The sequence below is a fragment of the Hemiscyllium ocellatum genome, unplaced genomic scaffold (genome assembly GCF_020745735.1).
Source record: "Hemiscyllium ocellatum isolate sHemOce1 unplaced genomic scaffold, sHemOce1.pat.X.cur. R, whole genome shotgun sequence".
NCBI lineage: Eukaryota > Metazoa > Chordata > Chondrichthyes > Orectolobiformes > Hemiscylliidae > Hemiscyllium > Hemiscyllium ocellatum.
Genome location: NW_026867602.1, coordinates 812,904 through 828,342, shown reverse-complemented (window position 1 = coordinate 828,342; position 15,439 = coordinate 812,904). Strand labels below are relative to the sequence as shown.

Here is a 15,439-nt window from a genome sequence, read left to right as displayed (position 1 = left end):
ACGGGCCCTCTCCTGTCTGTGTACACACCGGGACGGTGCTGAGGGACGGGCCCTCTCCTGTCTGTGTACACACCGGGACGGTGCTGAGGGACGGGCGCTCTCACTCCTGTCTGTGTACACACCGGGACGGTGCTGAGGGACGGGCCCTCTCGCTCCTGTCTGTGTACACACCGGGACGGTGCTGAGGGACAGGCCCTCTCCTGTCTGTGTACACACCGGGACGGTGCTGAGGGACGGGCGCTCTCCTGTCTGTGTACTCACCGGGACGGTGCTGTGGGACGGGCCCTCTCACTCCTGTCTGTGTACACACCGGGACGGTGCTGAGGGACGGGCACTCTCACTCCTGTCTGTGTACACACCGGGACGGTGCTGAGGGACGGGCCCTCTCCTGTCTGTGTACACACCGGGACGGTGCTGAGGGACGGGCCCTCTCACTCCTGTCTGTGTACTCACCGGGACGGTGCTGAGGGACGGGCGCTCTCCTGTCTGTGTACACACCGGGACGGTGCTGAGGGACAGGCCCTCTCCTGTCTGTGTACACACCGGGACGGTGCTGAGGGACGGGCCCTCTCCTGTCTGTGTACACACCGGGACGGTGCTGTGGGACGGGCCCTCTCACTCCTGTCTGTGTACACACCGGGACGGTGCTGAGGGATGGGCGCTCTCACTCCTGTCTGTGTACACACCGGGACGGTGCTGTGGGACGGGCCCTCTCCTGTCTGTGTACACACCGGGACGGTGCTGAGGGACAGGCCCTCTCCTGTCTGTGTACACACCGGGACGGTGCTGAGGGACAGGCCCTCTCCTGTCTGTGTACACACCGGGACGGTGCTGAGGGACAGGCCCTCTCCTGTCTGTGTACACACCGGGACGGTGCTGAGGGACGGGCCCTCTCCTGTCTGTGTACACACCGGGACGGTGCTGAGGGACAGGCCCTCTCCTGTCTGTGTACACACCGGGACGGTGCTGTGGGACGGGCGCTCTCACTCCTGTCTGTGTACACACCGGGACGGTGCTGAGGGACGGGCCCTCTCCTGTCTGTGTACACACCGGGACGGTGCTGAGGGACGGGCCCTCTCACTCCTGTCTGTGTACACACCGGGACGGTGCTGAGGGACGGGCCCTCTCCTGTCTGTGTACACACCGGGACGGTGCTGAGGGACGGGCCCTCTCCTGTCTGTGTACACACCGGGACGGTGCTGAGGGACGGGCCCTCTCACTCCTGTCTGTGTACACACCGGGACGGTGCTGTGGGACGGGCCCTCTCACTCCTGTCTGTGTACTCACCGGGACGGTGCTGAGGGACGGGCACTCTCCTGTCTGTGTACACACCGGGACGGTGCTGAGGGACGGGCGCTCTCCTGTCTGTGTACACACCGGGACGGTGCTGAGGGACGGGCACTCTCACTCCTGTCTGTGTACACACCGTGACCGTGCTGGCTTTGCCGGCCCTCCCATGGGCTATGTGTTGTCCATCGTTGACCATCCAACGCGCTGGTTAAAGTTGCCTCTTCCCGAACAGCTCATTATCCCAGCAACCACCTCCCATCTCGGGAAATGTTCCATATCCATTCTGTATCCCCACCCATTCTGTCTCCCCATCAAACCCTCCCAGGACAGGGACAGCACGGGGTTAAATACAGAGTAAAGCTCCCTCTACACTGTCCCCCCATTCACTGTCCTGTGAACTAATCTAAGCCCATCCCCTCACACTATCCTATCATTATCCACGGGGCGTTTAAATGCCCCGAATGTGGCGGAGTTAGCTACACGGGCAGGCAGGGCATCCCACCCCCTTACCCCTCTCTGAGTAAAGGACCTGCCTCTGATATCTGTCTTCCGTCTCTGGCCCCTCCATTTGCAGCGTCGCCCCCTCGTACACCCTGACGGCATCATCCTTGAACGAGAGCTGACCCAAGGTCCTCAGCCTTTCCCTCATAAGACCCTCCCTCCAGACCAGCCACCCTCCTGGGAAATCCCCCCCCTGCACCCTTTCCAATGCTTCCACATCCTTCCCAAAGTCCGGGGGCCAGAACTCCAGGTTAGCTTGGATTCCCTGCAGTGTGGACACAGGCCCTTCGGCCCAACGCCGAAGCGCAACCCACCCATTTCCTCCTTTGCCTAACACTGTGAGCAATTTAGCGTGGCCAGTTCCCCCTAACCCGCGCCTCTCGAGGGACTGTGGGAGGGAACCCACGCAGATACGGGGGAAAGAGTGTGCAAATGCCAACACGGTCAGTCGGCTCGAGGCGGGAAATGGACCCGGTTCTGTGGCGCAGTGAGGGCGCGAGAGGCCGCACGAGCGTCTCGCGCAACATCGGTATGACGCCCTGGCTCCAGAACCCAACCCCTCTCCCAATGAAACCTGACGCCCCCTACGCCTCCTGAACAGCACCGTCCACCAGCTTCCAGGGCTCCATGTGCACGGTCTCCAAGATCCCTCTGCACATCCCCAGAATCTATCCACTGACCCGATTCGAAGCCCGAAGTGTTTCCGTCCCGGAGTCCTGGTCTGTAAACCAGGCGAACAGGGCTCGGGAATGTGTTTGGCGCCAGTAAAAGGAAGAGGCTCTCGGTGCTTGTGAGTGAGCAGTTTTACTAGATTGACAGAGTTGCTTTGTTGGCGTACTGCTGGTGGTCCGTCCGCCCCCCTGGGGAGCCCGCCCGCACTGAGCTGTACAGGTCTGCGTTCTCCAGCGTCGCGCTGTCCGGGAACTGGGGCACGGTGCGGCAGAGGGAGCCTTCCCCCGGCGTCCCCCTGTGCCGGTGCGGTTTGGCTGCTCCCCCGGCCCGGCTGATCTTCAACATGGGCAGGGTCTCGGAGTACGGCGTCAGCGCCGGACTCCGGGCCCCCTGCTCCCGGGACGAGGGCAGCTCCAGTTTGGCATAGCAGAGGTGTCCCGGAGTGAGGCCCTGAGGGAACAGGAGGGAGAGGGTGAGGGGGAGGGTGAGGGGGTGAGGTAGGGCAGCAGGAGGGAGGCCCGAAACTGGTCAGAGACCCACCCTCCCCGTAAATACGGACACACTCCTCCCTCCTCACCTCCCCACCCTGGGGACACTCTCTGTAAATACTGACACACTCCCCTCCCCTCCACAGGGTTCGACACAGAGTAAAGCTCCCTCTACACTGTCCCCCATCAAACACTCCCAGGGACAGGGGGTTAGATACAGAGTAAAGCTCTCTCTACACTGTCCCCCCCATCAAACACTCCCAGGGACAGGGACAGCACGGGGTTAGATACAGAGTGAAGCTCCCTCTACACTGTCCCCCCATCAAACACACCCAGGGACAGGGACAGCACGGGGTTAGATACAGAGTAAAGCTCTCTCTACACTGTCCCCCATCAAACACTCCCCGGGACAGGGACAGCATGGGGTTAGATACAGAGTAAAGCTCCCTCTACACTGTCCCCCCATCAAACACTCCCAGGGACAGGGACAGCACAGGATTAGAGACAGAGTAAAGCTCCCTCTACACTGTCCCCAGGGGTGAGATGTTCCCACGGCGTTGCAGACTGGGATACCTGCTGCTCTGTGCAGTGTGTGAGTTGGTCTGGGACAGGGCTGAATCCGGACGTTCCCCATGTCCCAGCCGGATTGGGAAGGAGTCCCCCTGCCCTGCTCTGGAATACCGTCTCCCTGTGGGAGCACACACCGTTTGGGGGTGCCTTGGGGACCTGCTGTCTTTGGACAGGACCAAACCCTCGCTTCCTGTTCAAGGTGTCAGCAGCAGATTCACAAAACCTACCCACACCACATCCTCTCAGCCAGAGCAGGGCTTCTCTCTCTCTCTCTCTCTCCCCCCCCCGCCCCCATCTCTCTCTCTCTCCCCCCCCCCCCGCCCCCATCTCTCTCTCTCTCCCCCCATCTCTATCTCTTCCCTCTCTCTCTCTCCCCGCCCCCATCTCTCTCTCCCCTCATCTCTCTCTTTCTCTCTCTCTCTCCGCCCCCATCTCTCTCTCCCCCCATCTCTCTCTTTCTCTCTCTCCCCCTCCCCATCTCTCTCTCTCTCCCCCATCTCTCTCTTTCTTCTCTCTCTCTCCTCCCCTCTCTCCCCCCCCATCTCTCTCTCTCTCTTCCTCCATCTCTCCCTCCCTCTCCCCCACCATTTCTCTCTCTCTGTCTCTCTTCCTCTCTCTTCTCCCTTCCCCCATTTCTGACTCTGTTTCTCTCTCTCTCTCTATCTATCTCCCTCTCCCTCCCTCCCTCTCTCTTTCCCCCTCTCTCTCTCTTCCTCTCTCTCCTCTCCTCCCTCCCTCCACCTCTCTTTCCCTCCTCTCTCCCCATCTCTCTCGCCCTATCTCACTCCTTCCCTCTCTTTCTCTCCCCCTCCCCCATCTCTCTCCCTCCCCCCCATCTCTCTCTCCCTCCCCCCATCTCTCTCTCCCTCCCCCCCATCTCTCTCTCCCTCCCCCCATTTCTCTCTCCCTCCCCCCCATCTCTCTCTCCCTCCCCCCATCTCTCTCTCCCTCCCCCCCATCTCTCTCTCCCTCCCCCCATCTCTCTCTCCCTCCCCCCCATCTCTCTCTCCCTCCCCCCCATCTCTCTCTCCCTCCCCCCATCTCTCTCTCCCTCCCCCATTTCTCTCTCCCTCTCCCCCCTCCCCCATCTCTCTTTCCCCCATCTCTCCCTCTCCCCCATCTCCCTCCATCTCCCCCCTTCCCCCATCTCTCTCTCTCTCTCTCTCCCCATCTCTCCCTCTCCCCCATCTCTCTCTCTCTCCCCATCTCTCTCTCCCCCATCTCCCTCCCTCTCCCCCCTTCCCCCATCTCTCTCTCTCAGGAGCCATGTGGTGCCGTATTCCTTGGGCCCCCGGCCTACATTAACCCTAATTTACCGAACGTGACCTCGAAGGGTCAGTCTCAGCCTCCGTTAGCCACCGCCATCGTCGCCAATTCGGTTGCTCCCCTGCCTTTACACAGCCTGAGGCCTACACGTGACTCCAGCCCCCACAGGGACCTGACTGCTGCTTCCTTAACTGCCCTCCAGTATCGCACTGGCAAACCCCACCTTATCGACGGGGAAATTGGGGTTTTGGGGCAGTAATCGCTGGCCCGGTCACCCACGATGCCGTCACAGCTAACGCCCTCTGGGATGATCTCCATCCTTCCCTCACACATTGCTCAGGCAGCCCCCTGTGTGAGGGAAGAGCGATCATAAATGACTCCCCCATTGGCTGGGGAAGCAGGTTTGTATATGGCAGCCGGGGGCAGAAGGGAATTAGACTCCCCTGCGCGTGGAAACAGGCCCTTCGGCCCAACAAGTCCACACCGACCCTCCGAAGGGTATCCCACCCAGACCCATTACCCCTGACTACAAGGGTAGCCTAGCCTACACATCCCTGGGCACTATGGGGACAATTTAGCACGGCCAATCCACCCTAACCTGCACATCCCTGGGCACTACGGGACAATTTAGCACGGCCAATCCACCCTAACCTGCACATCCCTGGGCACTACGGAACAATTTAGCACGGCCAATCCCACCCTAACCTGCACATCCCTGGGCACTACGGGGACAATTTAGCACGGCCAATCCACCCTAACCTGCACATCCCTGGGCACTACGGGGACAATTTAGCACGGCCAATCCACCCTAACCTGCACATCCCTGGGCACTACGGGACAATTTAGCACGGCCAATCCACCCTAACCTGCACATCCCTGGGCACTACGGGGACAATTTAGCATGGCCAATCCCACCCTAACCTGCACATCCCTGGGCACTACGGGGACAATTTAGCACGGCCAATCCCACCCTAACCTGCACATCTTTGGACTGTGGGAGGAAACCCTCGCAGACAGGGGGCGAATGTGCAAACTCCACACGGTCAGTCACCCATGGGTGGGATCGAACCTGGGTCCCTGGCGCCGTGAGAGACGCAGAGACAGGTACACAGGCACACACACACACACACTCTCACACATATACACACACAGAGACAGGTACACCGGCACACACACACACACACAGAGACAGGTACACAGGCACACACACACACACACACTCACACATATACACACACACACAGACAGGTACACAGGCACACACACACACATACACACACAGGTACACAGACACACACACAGACAGGTACACCGGCACACACAGACACAGGTACACAGGCGCGCGCGCACACACACACACGCACAGAGACAGGTACACAGGCGCATACACACACACGCAGGTACACAGGCGCGCGCACACACAAACACAGACAGGTACACAGGCGCGCGCGCACACACACACACAGGCACACACACACTGACACACACACAGACAGGTACACAGGCACACACACACAGACACAGACACACAGAGACAGGTACACAGGCGCGCACGCACACACAGACACAAGGACAGACACACACACGGGCACAAACACACGCGCGCACACAGAGACAGATACACAGGCGTGCGTGTACAGACACAGGCACACAGAGACAGGTATACACACGCACACACACACGCACACAGGGGGACAGACAGACAGACACACACACACAGAGACAGGTACCTACCTTAGCGCCCGTCCTGGGTCCGTGCCCGTCACTCTGTGATTCCCTTTCTGCAGAGAGACAGGAGTGAGTGAGTGTCAGTCGGTACACGATCGTGACCCAGGTCAGTCCCCTCAGGGTGGAGGGGCATGGAGTCTGGGCAGTGTACTGGTGAGCCCATGGGTTAGTGATCAGTGCTGGATGTGATCGCAGTAAGGCTGGGTACTGTGAGAGATTTGATGTGATGTGTGTGTGTGTGTGTGTGTGTGTGCGCGTGTCTGTATACCTGTTTCTGTGTGTGTGTGTGTGTGTGTTTGTGCGTGCGGGCCTGTGTACCTGTCTCTGTGTGCCTGTGTGTGTGTGTGTGCATCTCTCTCTATGTGTGTGTATGTATGTCTGTTGCATGTGCATGTATTATTTTGAGTTTACCCACATTAAAGAGAGGGTGCCTGTGTGTGTGAGGGAGTGTGAGTGTGTGTGTATGTACACGTGTGTGAGTTTCTATGTATGTGCGTGTGTGTGTGTGTGTGTGTGTGTGGAGTATATGTAGCTGTGTGTGTATGTGTGTGCCTGTGTGTGTGTGTGTATGGGTGTATATACATGTGTGTACGTGTGTGTGTGTGTATATGCGAGTACAGTATATGTGTGAGTGACAATATGCATGGGTACGTATACGTGTGTGTGTAGGTATGTATATGTGTGTGAGAGTGTATGTGCGTGTGTGTGTGTGTGTGGGGGGGGAGTTGTATGTATGGGTGTGTATGAGTTTGTGTGTATACATGTTTATATGGGTGAGTGTGTATGTGTGTGTGTATGAGTATGTGTGTGTATACATGTATTTGTGTGAGAATGTATGTGTGTGTATGTATGTGTGTGTGTGTGATTGTATGTGTATGTGTGGGTAAGTGTGTGAGTATATGTGTGTGTGTACATGTGTGTGTGAGAGTGTGTACATGTGTGGGTGAGAGTGTGTACATGTGTGGGTGAGAGTGTATACGTGTGTGGGTGAGAGTGTGTACGTGTGTGGGTGAGAGTGTGTACGTGTGTGGGTGAGAGTGTATACGTGTGTGGGTGAGAGTGTATGTGTGTGTGGGTGAGAGTGTATACGTGTGTGGGTGAGAGTGTATACGTGTGTGGGTGAGAGTGTATGTGTGTGTGGGTGAGAGTGTATGTGTGTGTGGGTGAGAGTGAATGTGTGTGTGTGTGTGAGTGTATGTGTGTATACGTGTGTGAGTGTATGTGTGTATACGTGTGTGTGTGTATACATGTATATGTGTGTGTGAGTGTGTGTGTGTGTGTGATTGTATGTGTATGTGTGGGTAAGTGTGAGTATATGTGTGTGTATACATGTGTGTGTGAGAGTGTATGTGTGTGAGAGTGAATGTGTATGTGTGTGTGAGTGTATGTGTGTGTGTGTATACATATGTGTGAGTGTGTATGTGTATGTGTGAATGTGTGTATGTGTGTGTATACATGTGTGTGAGAGAGTGTCTGTGTGTGAGGGTTTGTGTGTGAATGTGTGAGAGTGTGAGTGGATGTGTGTGTGTATATATATGTGTGTGAGTATGTGTGTGTGCCTGTGTGTGAGTGGGTGTGAGATGGTATGTGTGTGTGCCTGTGTGTGAGTGGGTGTGAGATGGTATGTGTGTGTGCCTGTGTGTGAGTGGGTGTGAGATGGTATGTGTGTGTGTGGCTGTGTGTGTGTGTGGCTGTGTGTGTGTGAGGGTGTATCTGTGTGTGACAGTGTGTGAGGGTGTATATGTGTGTGTGTGAGGGCGAGAGTGGGTGTGAGGGTGAGAGTGAGGGTGTGTGTGAGTGTGGGTATATGTGTGTGCGTGAGTGTGTGAGGGTGTGTGTCTGTGTATGTGTGAGGGTGTGTGTGTGTGTGAGGGTATGTGTGTGTGGGGGTGTGTGTGTCTGTGTGTCTGTGTGTCTGTGTGTGTGGGGGTGTGTGAGGGTGTGTGTGTGAGGGTGGGCTGCAGTGGGTACGGTGTCGGGCACTTTGCGAAGCTACTTACCATTGTAAATGTAGCTGATGTTCCCGTAGACTGGACTGTCTTCGACTCCTTTCGACTTGAAGCTGAAACTGAGCCAACCCGCGAGTGAGTCAGGTCGAATGTGCCCTGTGTACTATCCCCTCCCAGCCAGGGACATGAATCCCCAAGGGGAGCTCGAGTCAGAGTCTCCGAACCACGAAATCCTTGGGGTTAGATTCCCAGGAAAAGTCAGGCACAAACCCCCTGGAGCTCCACGAAATATTGTGGGGAACTAGCAGGGTCAGCGGAGTGAGGCAGAGAGTCCGGAATAAAATGTTAGGGGTGGGGAGCGCAGAGGTAAAAGTCAGACTCAGCCCGTCAACGAAACACTCTGAACGCAAAGCTTTATTGGGCCAGGGAGTTGGTACGTTTGCAAATGAAGACTTCCAGAGTCGCGGTAATGTTTTATTTAAAAGTGTAGAGGAGGGGAAAATTTAAAAATGACACGACTTGTGACACAGGGAAGGTCTGGAATGAACTTCCAGAGGTGCCCAGGGCATGTGGGGGCAGTTGGTGGATAGATCCCTGAGGAGGAAAGGTTTAGAGGCAGGAGCAGGGCAGGCGGGAGCAGGTTAGTTTGGGATGATGGTCAGCATGGACTGGTTGGGCTGAAGGGTCTGTGTCCTTGCTGTACGCCTCTATGTCAGTGGTTGAATACAGCGTGATAACATCACATAGCCGGTGATGTGCAGGGAGATGGAGTTGCAGCCAAGATGTATCTAGGTGACTATACAATCCCCTGAGCATGAGGGACATCAACACAAGGTCACCTGGAAAGAGAGACGTGGTTCAGACGCTTACCTCCTCCGTAGGCGGGGTAGGAACCGTGAGGTGGGGTCTGGAACAGACAAACCAATCGCTGAGTAATCACAGACTCCCAACCTGCCTCTTGTCAAATGCATACAGGTACCCGCTCCCTCAGCACTGACCCTCCCACAGCACCCACTCCCTCAGCACTGACCCTCCCACAGCCCCGCTCCCTCAGCACTGACCCTCCCTCAGCACCCGCTCCCTCAGCACTGACCCTCCCACAGCACCCACTCCCTCAGCACTGACCCTCCCACAGCACCCGCTCCCTCAGCACTGACCCTCCCACAGCACCCACTCCCTCAGCACTGACCCTCCCCCAGCACCCGCTCCCTCAGCGCTGACCCTCCCCCAGCGCCCGCTCCCTCAGCACTGACCCTCCCACAGCCCCCGCTCCCTCAGCACTGACCCTCACACAGACCCCACTCCCTCAGCACTGACCCTCCCCCAGCACCCGCTCCCTCAGCACTGACCCTCCCACAGCACCCACTCCCTCAGCACTGACCCTCCGACAGTCCCTGCTCCCTCAGCACTGACCCACCCACAGCCCCCACTCCCTCAGCACTGACCCTCCCACAGCACCCGCTCCCTCAGCACTGACCCTCCCACAGCGCCCGCTCCCTCAGCACTGACCCTCCGACAGTCCCTGCTCCCTCAGCACTGACCCTCCCACAGCGCCCGCTCCCTCAGCACTGACCCTCCCACAGCCCCCGCTCCCTCAGCACTGACCCTCCCACAGACCCCACTCCCTCAGCACTGACCCTCCCCCAGCACCCGCTCCCTCAGCACTGACCCTCCCACAGCACCCGGTCCCTCAGCACTGACCCTCCCACAGCGCCCGCTCCCTCAGCACGGACCCTCCCACAGCATTGACCCTCCCACAGCACCCGCACCCTCAGCACTGACCCTCCCTCAGCCCCCGCTCCCTCAGCACTGACCCTCCCACAGCCCCCACTCCCTCAGCGCTGACCCTCCCACAGCACCCGGTCCCTCAGCACTGACCCTCCCACAGCACCCACTCCCTCAGCACTGACCCTTCCACAGCACCCACTCCCTCAGCACTGACCCTCCCCCAGCACCTGCTCCCTCAGCGCTGACCCTCCCACAGCCCCCGCTCCCTCAGCACTGACCCTCCCCCAGCACCCGCACCCTCAGCACTGACCCTCCCCCAGCACCCGCTCCCACAGCACTGACCCTCCCACAGCACTGACCCTCCCACAGCCCCCGCTCCCTCAGCACTGACCCTCCCCCAGCACCCACTCCCTCAGCACTGACCCTCCCACAGCACCCGCTCCCTCAGCACTGACCCTCCCACAGCACCCGCTCCCTCAGCGCTGACCCTCCCACAGACCCGCTCCCTCAGCGCTGACCCTCCCACAGCACCCGCTCCCTCAGCACTGACCCTCCCACAGCACCCGCTCCCTCAGCGCTGACCCTCCCACAGACCCGCTCCCTCAGCGCTGACCCTCCCACAGACCCGCTCCCTCAGCGCTGACCCTCCCACAGCGCCCACTACCTCAGCACTGACCCTCCCACAGCGCCCGCTCCCTCAGCACTGACCCTCCCACAGCACCCACTCCCTCAGCACTGACCCTTCCACAGCACCCTCTCCCTCAGCGCTGACCCTCCCACAGCCCCCGCTCCCTCAGCACTGACCCTCCCACAGACCCGCTCCCTCAGCGCTGACCCTCCCCCAGCACCCGCTCCCTCAGCACTGACCCTTCCACAGCACCCGCTCCCTCAGCACTGACCCTCCCCCAGCACCTGCACCCTCAGCACTGACCCTCCCTCAGCACCCACTCCGTCAGCACTGACCCTCCCTCAGCACCCACTCCCTCAGCGCTGACCCTCCCACAGCACCCGCTCCCTCAGCGCTGACCCTACCCCAGCACCCGCTCCCTCAGCGCTGACCCTCCCACAGCACCCGCTCCCTCAGCGCTGACCCTCCCACAGCACCCGCTCCCTCAGCACTGACCCTCCCCCAGCACCCGCTCCCGCAGCGCTGACCCTCCCACAGCACCCACTCCCTCAGCACTGACCCTCCCACAGCACCCACTCCCTCAGCACTGACCCTCCCACAGCCCCCACTCCCTCAGCACTGACCCTCCCACAGCGCCCGCTCCCTCAGCACTGACCCTCCCACAGCCCCCACTCCCTCAGCACTGACACTCCCACAGCAACCGCTCCCTCAGCACTGACCCTCCCCCAGCACCCACTCCCTCAGCACTGACCCTCCCACAGCCCCCGCTACCTCAGCACTGACCCTCCCACAGCGCCCACTCCCTCAGCGCTGACCCTCCCACAGCGCCCACTCCCTCAGCACTGACCCTCCCACAGCGCCCGCTCCCTCAACGCTGACCCTCCCACAGCACCCGCTCCCTCAGCACTGACCCTCCCACAGCCCCCGCTCCCTCAGCACTGACCCTCCCACAGCCCCCGCTCCCTCAGCACTGACCCTCCCCCAGCAACCGCTCCCTCAGCACTGACCCTCCCACAGCACCCGCTCCCTCAGCACTGACCCTCCCCTAGCACCCGCTCCCTCAGCACTGACCCTCCCACAGACCCCACTCCCTCAGCACTGACCCTCCCACAGCACCCGCTCCCTCAGCGCTGACACTCCCTCAGCCCCCGCTCCCTCAGCACTGACCCTCCCACAGCCCCCACTCCCTCAGCGCTGACCCTCCCCCAGCACCCGCTCCCTCAGCACTGACCCTCCCACAGCACCCACTCCCTCAGCACGGACCCTCCCACAGCATTGACCCTCCCACAGCACCCGCACCCTCAGCACTGACCCTCCCACAGACCCGCTCCCTCAGCGCTGACCCTCCCACAGCGCCCACTCCCTCAGCACTGACCCTCCCACAGCGCCCGCTCCCTCAGCACTGACCCTCCCACAGCACCCGCTCCCTCAGCGCTGACCCTCCCACAGACCCGCTCCCTCAGCGCTGACCCTCCCACAGCGCCCACTCCCTCAGCACTGACCCTCCCACAGCGCCCGCTCCCTCAGCACTGACCCTCCCACAGCACCCCCTCCCCCAGCACCCGCTCCCTCAGCACTGACCCTCCCACAGCACCCACTCCCTCAGCACTGACACTCCCACAGCACCCGCTCCCTCAGCACTGACCCTCCCACAGCCCCCACTCCCACAGCACTGACCCTCCCACAGCACCCGCTCCCTCAGCACTGACGCTCCCACAGCACCCGCTCCCTCAGCACTGACCCACCCACAGCACCCACTCCCTCAGCGCTGACCCTCCCACAGCACCCGCTCCCGCAGCGCTGACCCTCCTACAGACACCGCTCCCTCAGCACTGACCCTCCCCCAGCACCCACTCCCACAGCACTGACCCTCCCACAGCACCCGCTCCCACAGCGCTGACCCTCCCCCAGCACCCGCTCCCTCAGCACTGACCCACCCACAGCACCCGCTCCCTCAGCACTGACCCACCCACAGCACCCGCTCCCTCAGCGCTGACCCTCCCACAGCACCCGCTCCCGCAGCGCTGACCCTCCTACAGACCCCGCTCCCTCAGCGCTGACCCTCCCACAGCACCCGCTCCCTCAGCGCTGACCCTCGCCCAGCACCCACTCCCTCAGCACTGACCCTCCCACAGCCCCCACTCCCTCAGCACTGACCCTCCCCCAGCACCCACTCCCTCAGCACTGACCCTCCCACAGCACTGACCCTCCCACAGCACTGACCCTCCCACAGCCCCCGCTCCCTCAGCACTGACCCTCCCACAGCGCCCGTTCCCTCAGCACTGACCCTCCCCCAGCACCCACTCCCTCAGCACTGACCCTCCCACAGCACCCGCTCCCTCAGCACTGACCCTCCCACAGCGCCCGTTCCCTCAGCACTGACCCTCCCACAGCACCCACTCCCTCAGCACTGACCCTCCATCAGCACTGACCCTCCCACAGCACTGACCCTCCCCCAGCACCCACTCCCTCAGCACTGACCCTCCCACAGCACCCGCTCCCTCAGCACTGACCCTCCCACAGCGCCCGCTCCCTCAGCACTGACCCTCCCCCAGCGCCCGCTCCCTCAGCACTGACCCTCCCCCAGCAACCGCTCCCTCAGCACTGACCCTCCCACAGCCCCCACTCCCTCAGCATTGACCCTCCCACAGCCCCCACTCCCTCAGCACTGACCCTCCCACAGCCCCCACTCCCTCAGCACTGACCCTCCCCCAGCACCCACTCCCACAGCACTGACCCTCCCACAGCACTGACCCTCCCACAGCCCCCGCTCCCTCAGCACTGACCCTCCCCCAGCACCCACTCCCTCAGCACTGACCCTCCCCCAGCACCCGCTCCCTCAGCACTGACCCTCCCCCAGCACCCGCTCCCTCAGCGCTGACCCTCCCACAGACCCGCTCCCTCAGCGCTGACCCTCCCACAGCACCCACTCCCTCAGCACTGACCCACCCACAGCACCCACTCACTCAGCACTGACCCTCCCACAGCACTGACCCTCGCACAGCCCCCGCTCCCTCAGCACTGACCCTCCCCCAGCACCCACTCCCTTAGCACTGACCCTCCCACAGCACCCGCTCCCTCAGCACTGACCCTCCCCCAGCACCCGCTCCCTCAGCACTGACCTTCCCCCAGCACCCGCTCCCTCAGCGCTGACCCTCCCACAGACCCGCTCCCTCAGCACTGACCCTCCCCCAGCACCTGCTCCCTCAGCACTGACCCTCCCCCAGCACCCGCTCCCGCAGCGCTGACCCTCCCACAGCACCCACTCCCTCAGCACTGACCCTCCCACAGCACCCACTCCCTCAGCACTGACCCTCCCCCAGCACCCGCTCCCTCAGCACTGACCCTCCCTCAGCACTGACCCTCCCCAGCACCCGCTCCCGCAGCACTGACCCTCCCACAGCCCCCACTCCCTCAGCACTGACCCTCCCACAGCACTGACCCTCCCACAGCACCCACTCCCTCAGCACTGACCCTCCCACAGCACTGACCCTCCCACAGCACTGACCCTCCCACACCCCCCGCTCCCTCAGCACTGACCCACCCCCAGCACCCACTCCCTCAGCACTGACCCTCCCACAGCACCCGCTCCCACAGCACTGACCCTCCCACAGCACTGACCCTCCCACAGCCACCGCTACCTCAGCACTGACCCTCCCCCAGCACCCGCTCCCTGAGCGCTGACCCTCCCACAGACCCGCTCCCTCAGCGCTGACCCTCCCCCAGCACCCGCTCCCTCAGCACTGACCCTCCCCCAGCACCCGCTCCCTGAGCGCTGACCCTCCCACAGACCCGCTCCCTCAGCGCTGACCCTCCCCCAGCACCCGCTCCCTCAGCGCTGACCCTCCCACAGCCCCCGCTCCCTCAGCACTGACCCTCCCACAGCTCCCGCTCCCTCAGCACTGACCCTCCCCCAGCAACCGCTCCCTCAGCACTGACCCTCCCACAGCCCCCACTCCCTCAGCACTGACCCTCCCACAGCACCCACTCCCTCAGCACTGACCCTCCCCCAGCACCCACTCCCACAGCACTGACCCTCCCACAGCACCCGCTCCCTCAGCACTGACCCTCCCACAGCACCCGCTCCCTCAGCACTGACCCTCCCCTAGCACCCGCTCCCTCAGCACTGACCCTCCCACAGACCCCACTCCCTCAGCACTGACCCTCCCACAGCACCCGCTCCCTCAGCGCTGACCCTCCCACAGCCCCCGCTCCCTCAGCACTGACCCTCCCCCAGCACCTGCTCCCTCAGCACTGACCCTCCCACAGCACCCGCTCCCTCAGCACTGACCCTCCCCTAGCACCCGCTCCCTCAGCACTGACCCTCCCACAGACCCCACTCCCTCAGCACTGACCCTCCCCCAGCACCCGCTCCCTCAGCACTGACCCTCCCACAGCGCCCGCTCCCTCAGCGCTGACACTCCCTCAGCCCCCGCTCCCTCAGCACTGACCCTCCCACAGCCCCCACTCCCTCAGCGCTGACCCTCCCCCAGCACCCACTCCCTCAGCACGGACCCTCCCACAGCACCCGCACCCTCAGCACTGACCCTCCCACAGCACCCGCTCCCTCAGCGCTGACCCTCCCACAGCACCCGCTCCCGCAGCGCTGACCCTCCCAC

General features: G+C 61.8%; 1 protein-coding gene across 2 annotated transcripts in view; it reads right to left on the bottom strand.

The window, feature by feature from the left end:
* Window positions 1-2,590: 2,590 nt before the first annotated feature.
* Window positions 2,591-15,439, bottom strand: part of LOC132809070 (uncharacterized) — a 56,528-nt gene continuing 43,679 nt past the window's right edge. For both annotated transcript variants that reach the window (XM_060822466.1, XM_060822465.1), the window contains 4 exons: window positions 9,335-9,371; window positions 8,516-8,583; window positions 6,522-6,568; window positions 2,591-2,913 (listed from right to left, as the gene is read on the bottom strand). In XM_060822466.1, the coding sequence (XP_060678449.1) occupies window positions 2,599-2,913; window positions 6,522-6,568; window positions 8,516-8,583; window positions 9,335-9,371 (467 nt within the window). In that variant the 3' untranslated portion in view covers window positions 2,591-2,598. The remainder of the gene's footprint in view (window positions 2,914-6,521; window positions 6,569-8,515; window positions 8,584-9,334; window positions 9,372-15,439) is intronic.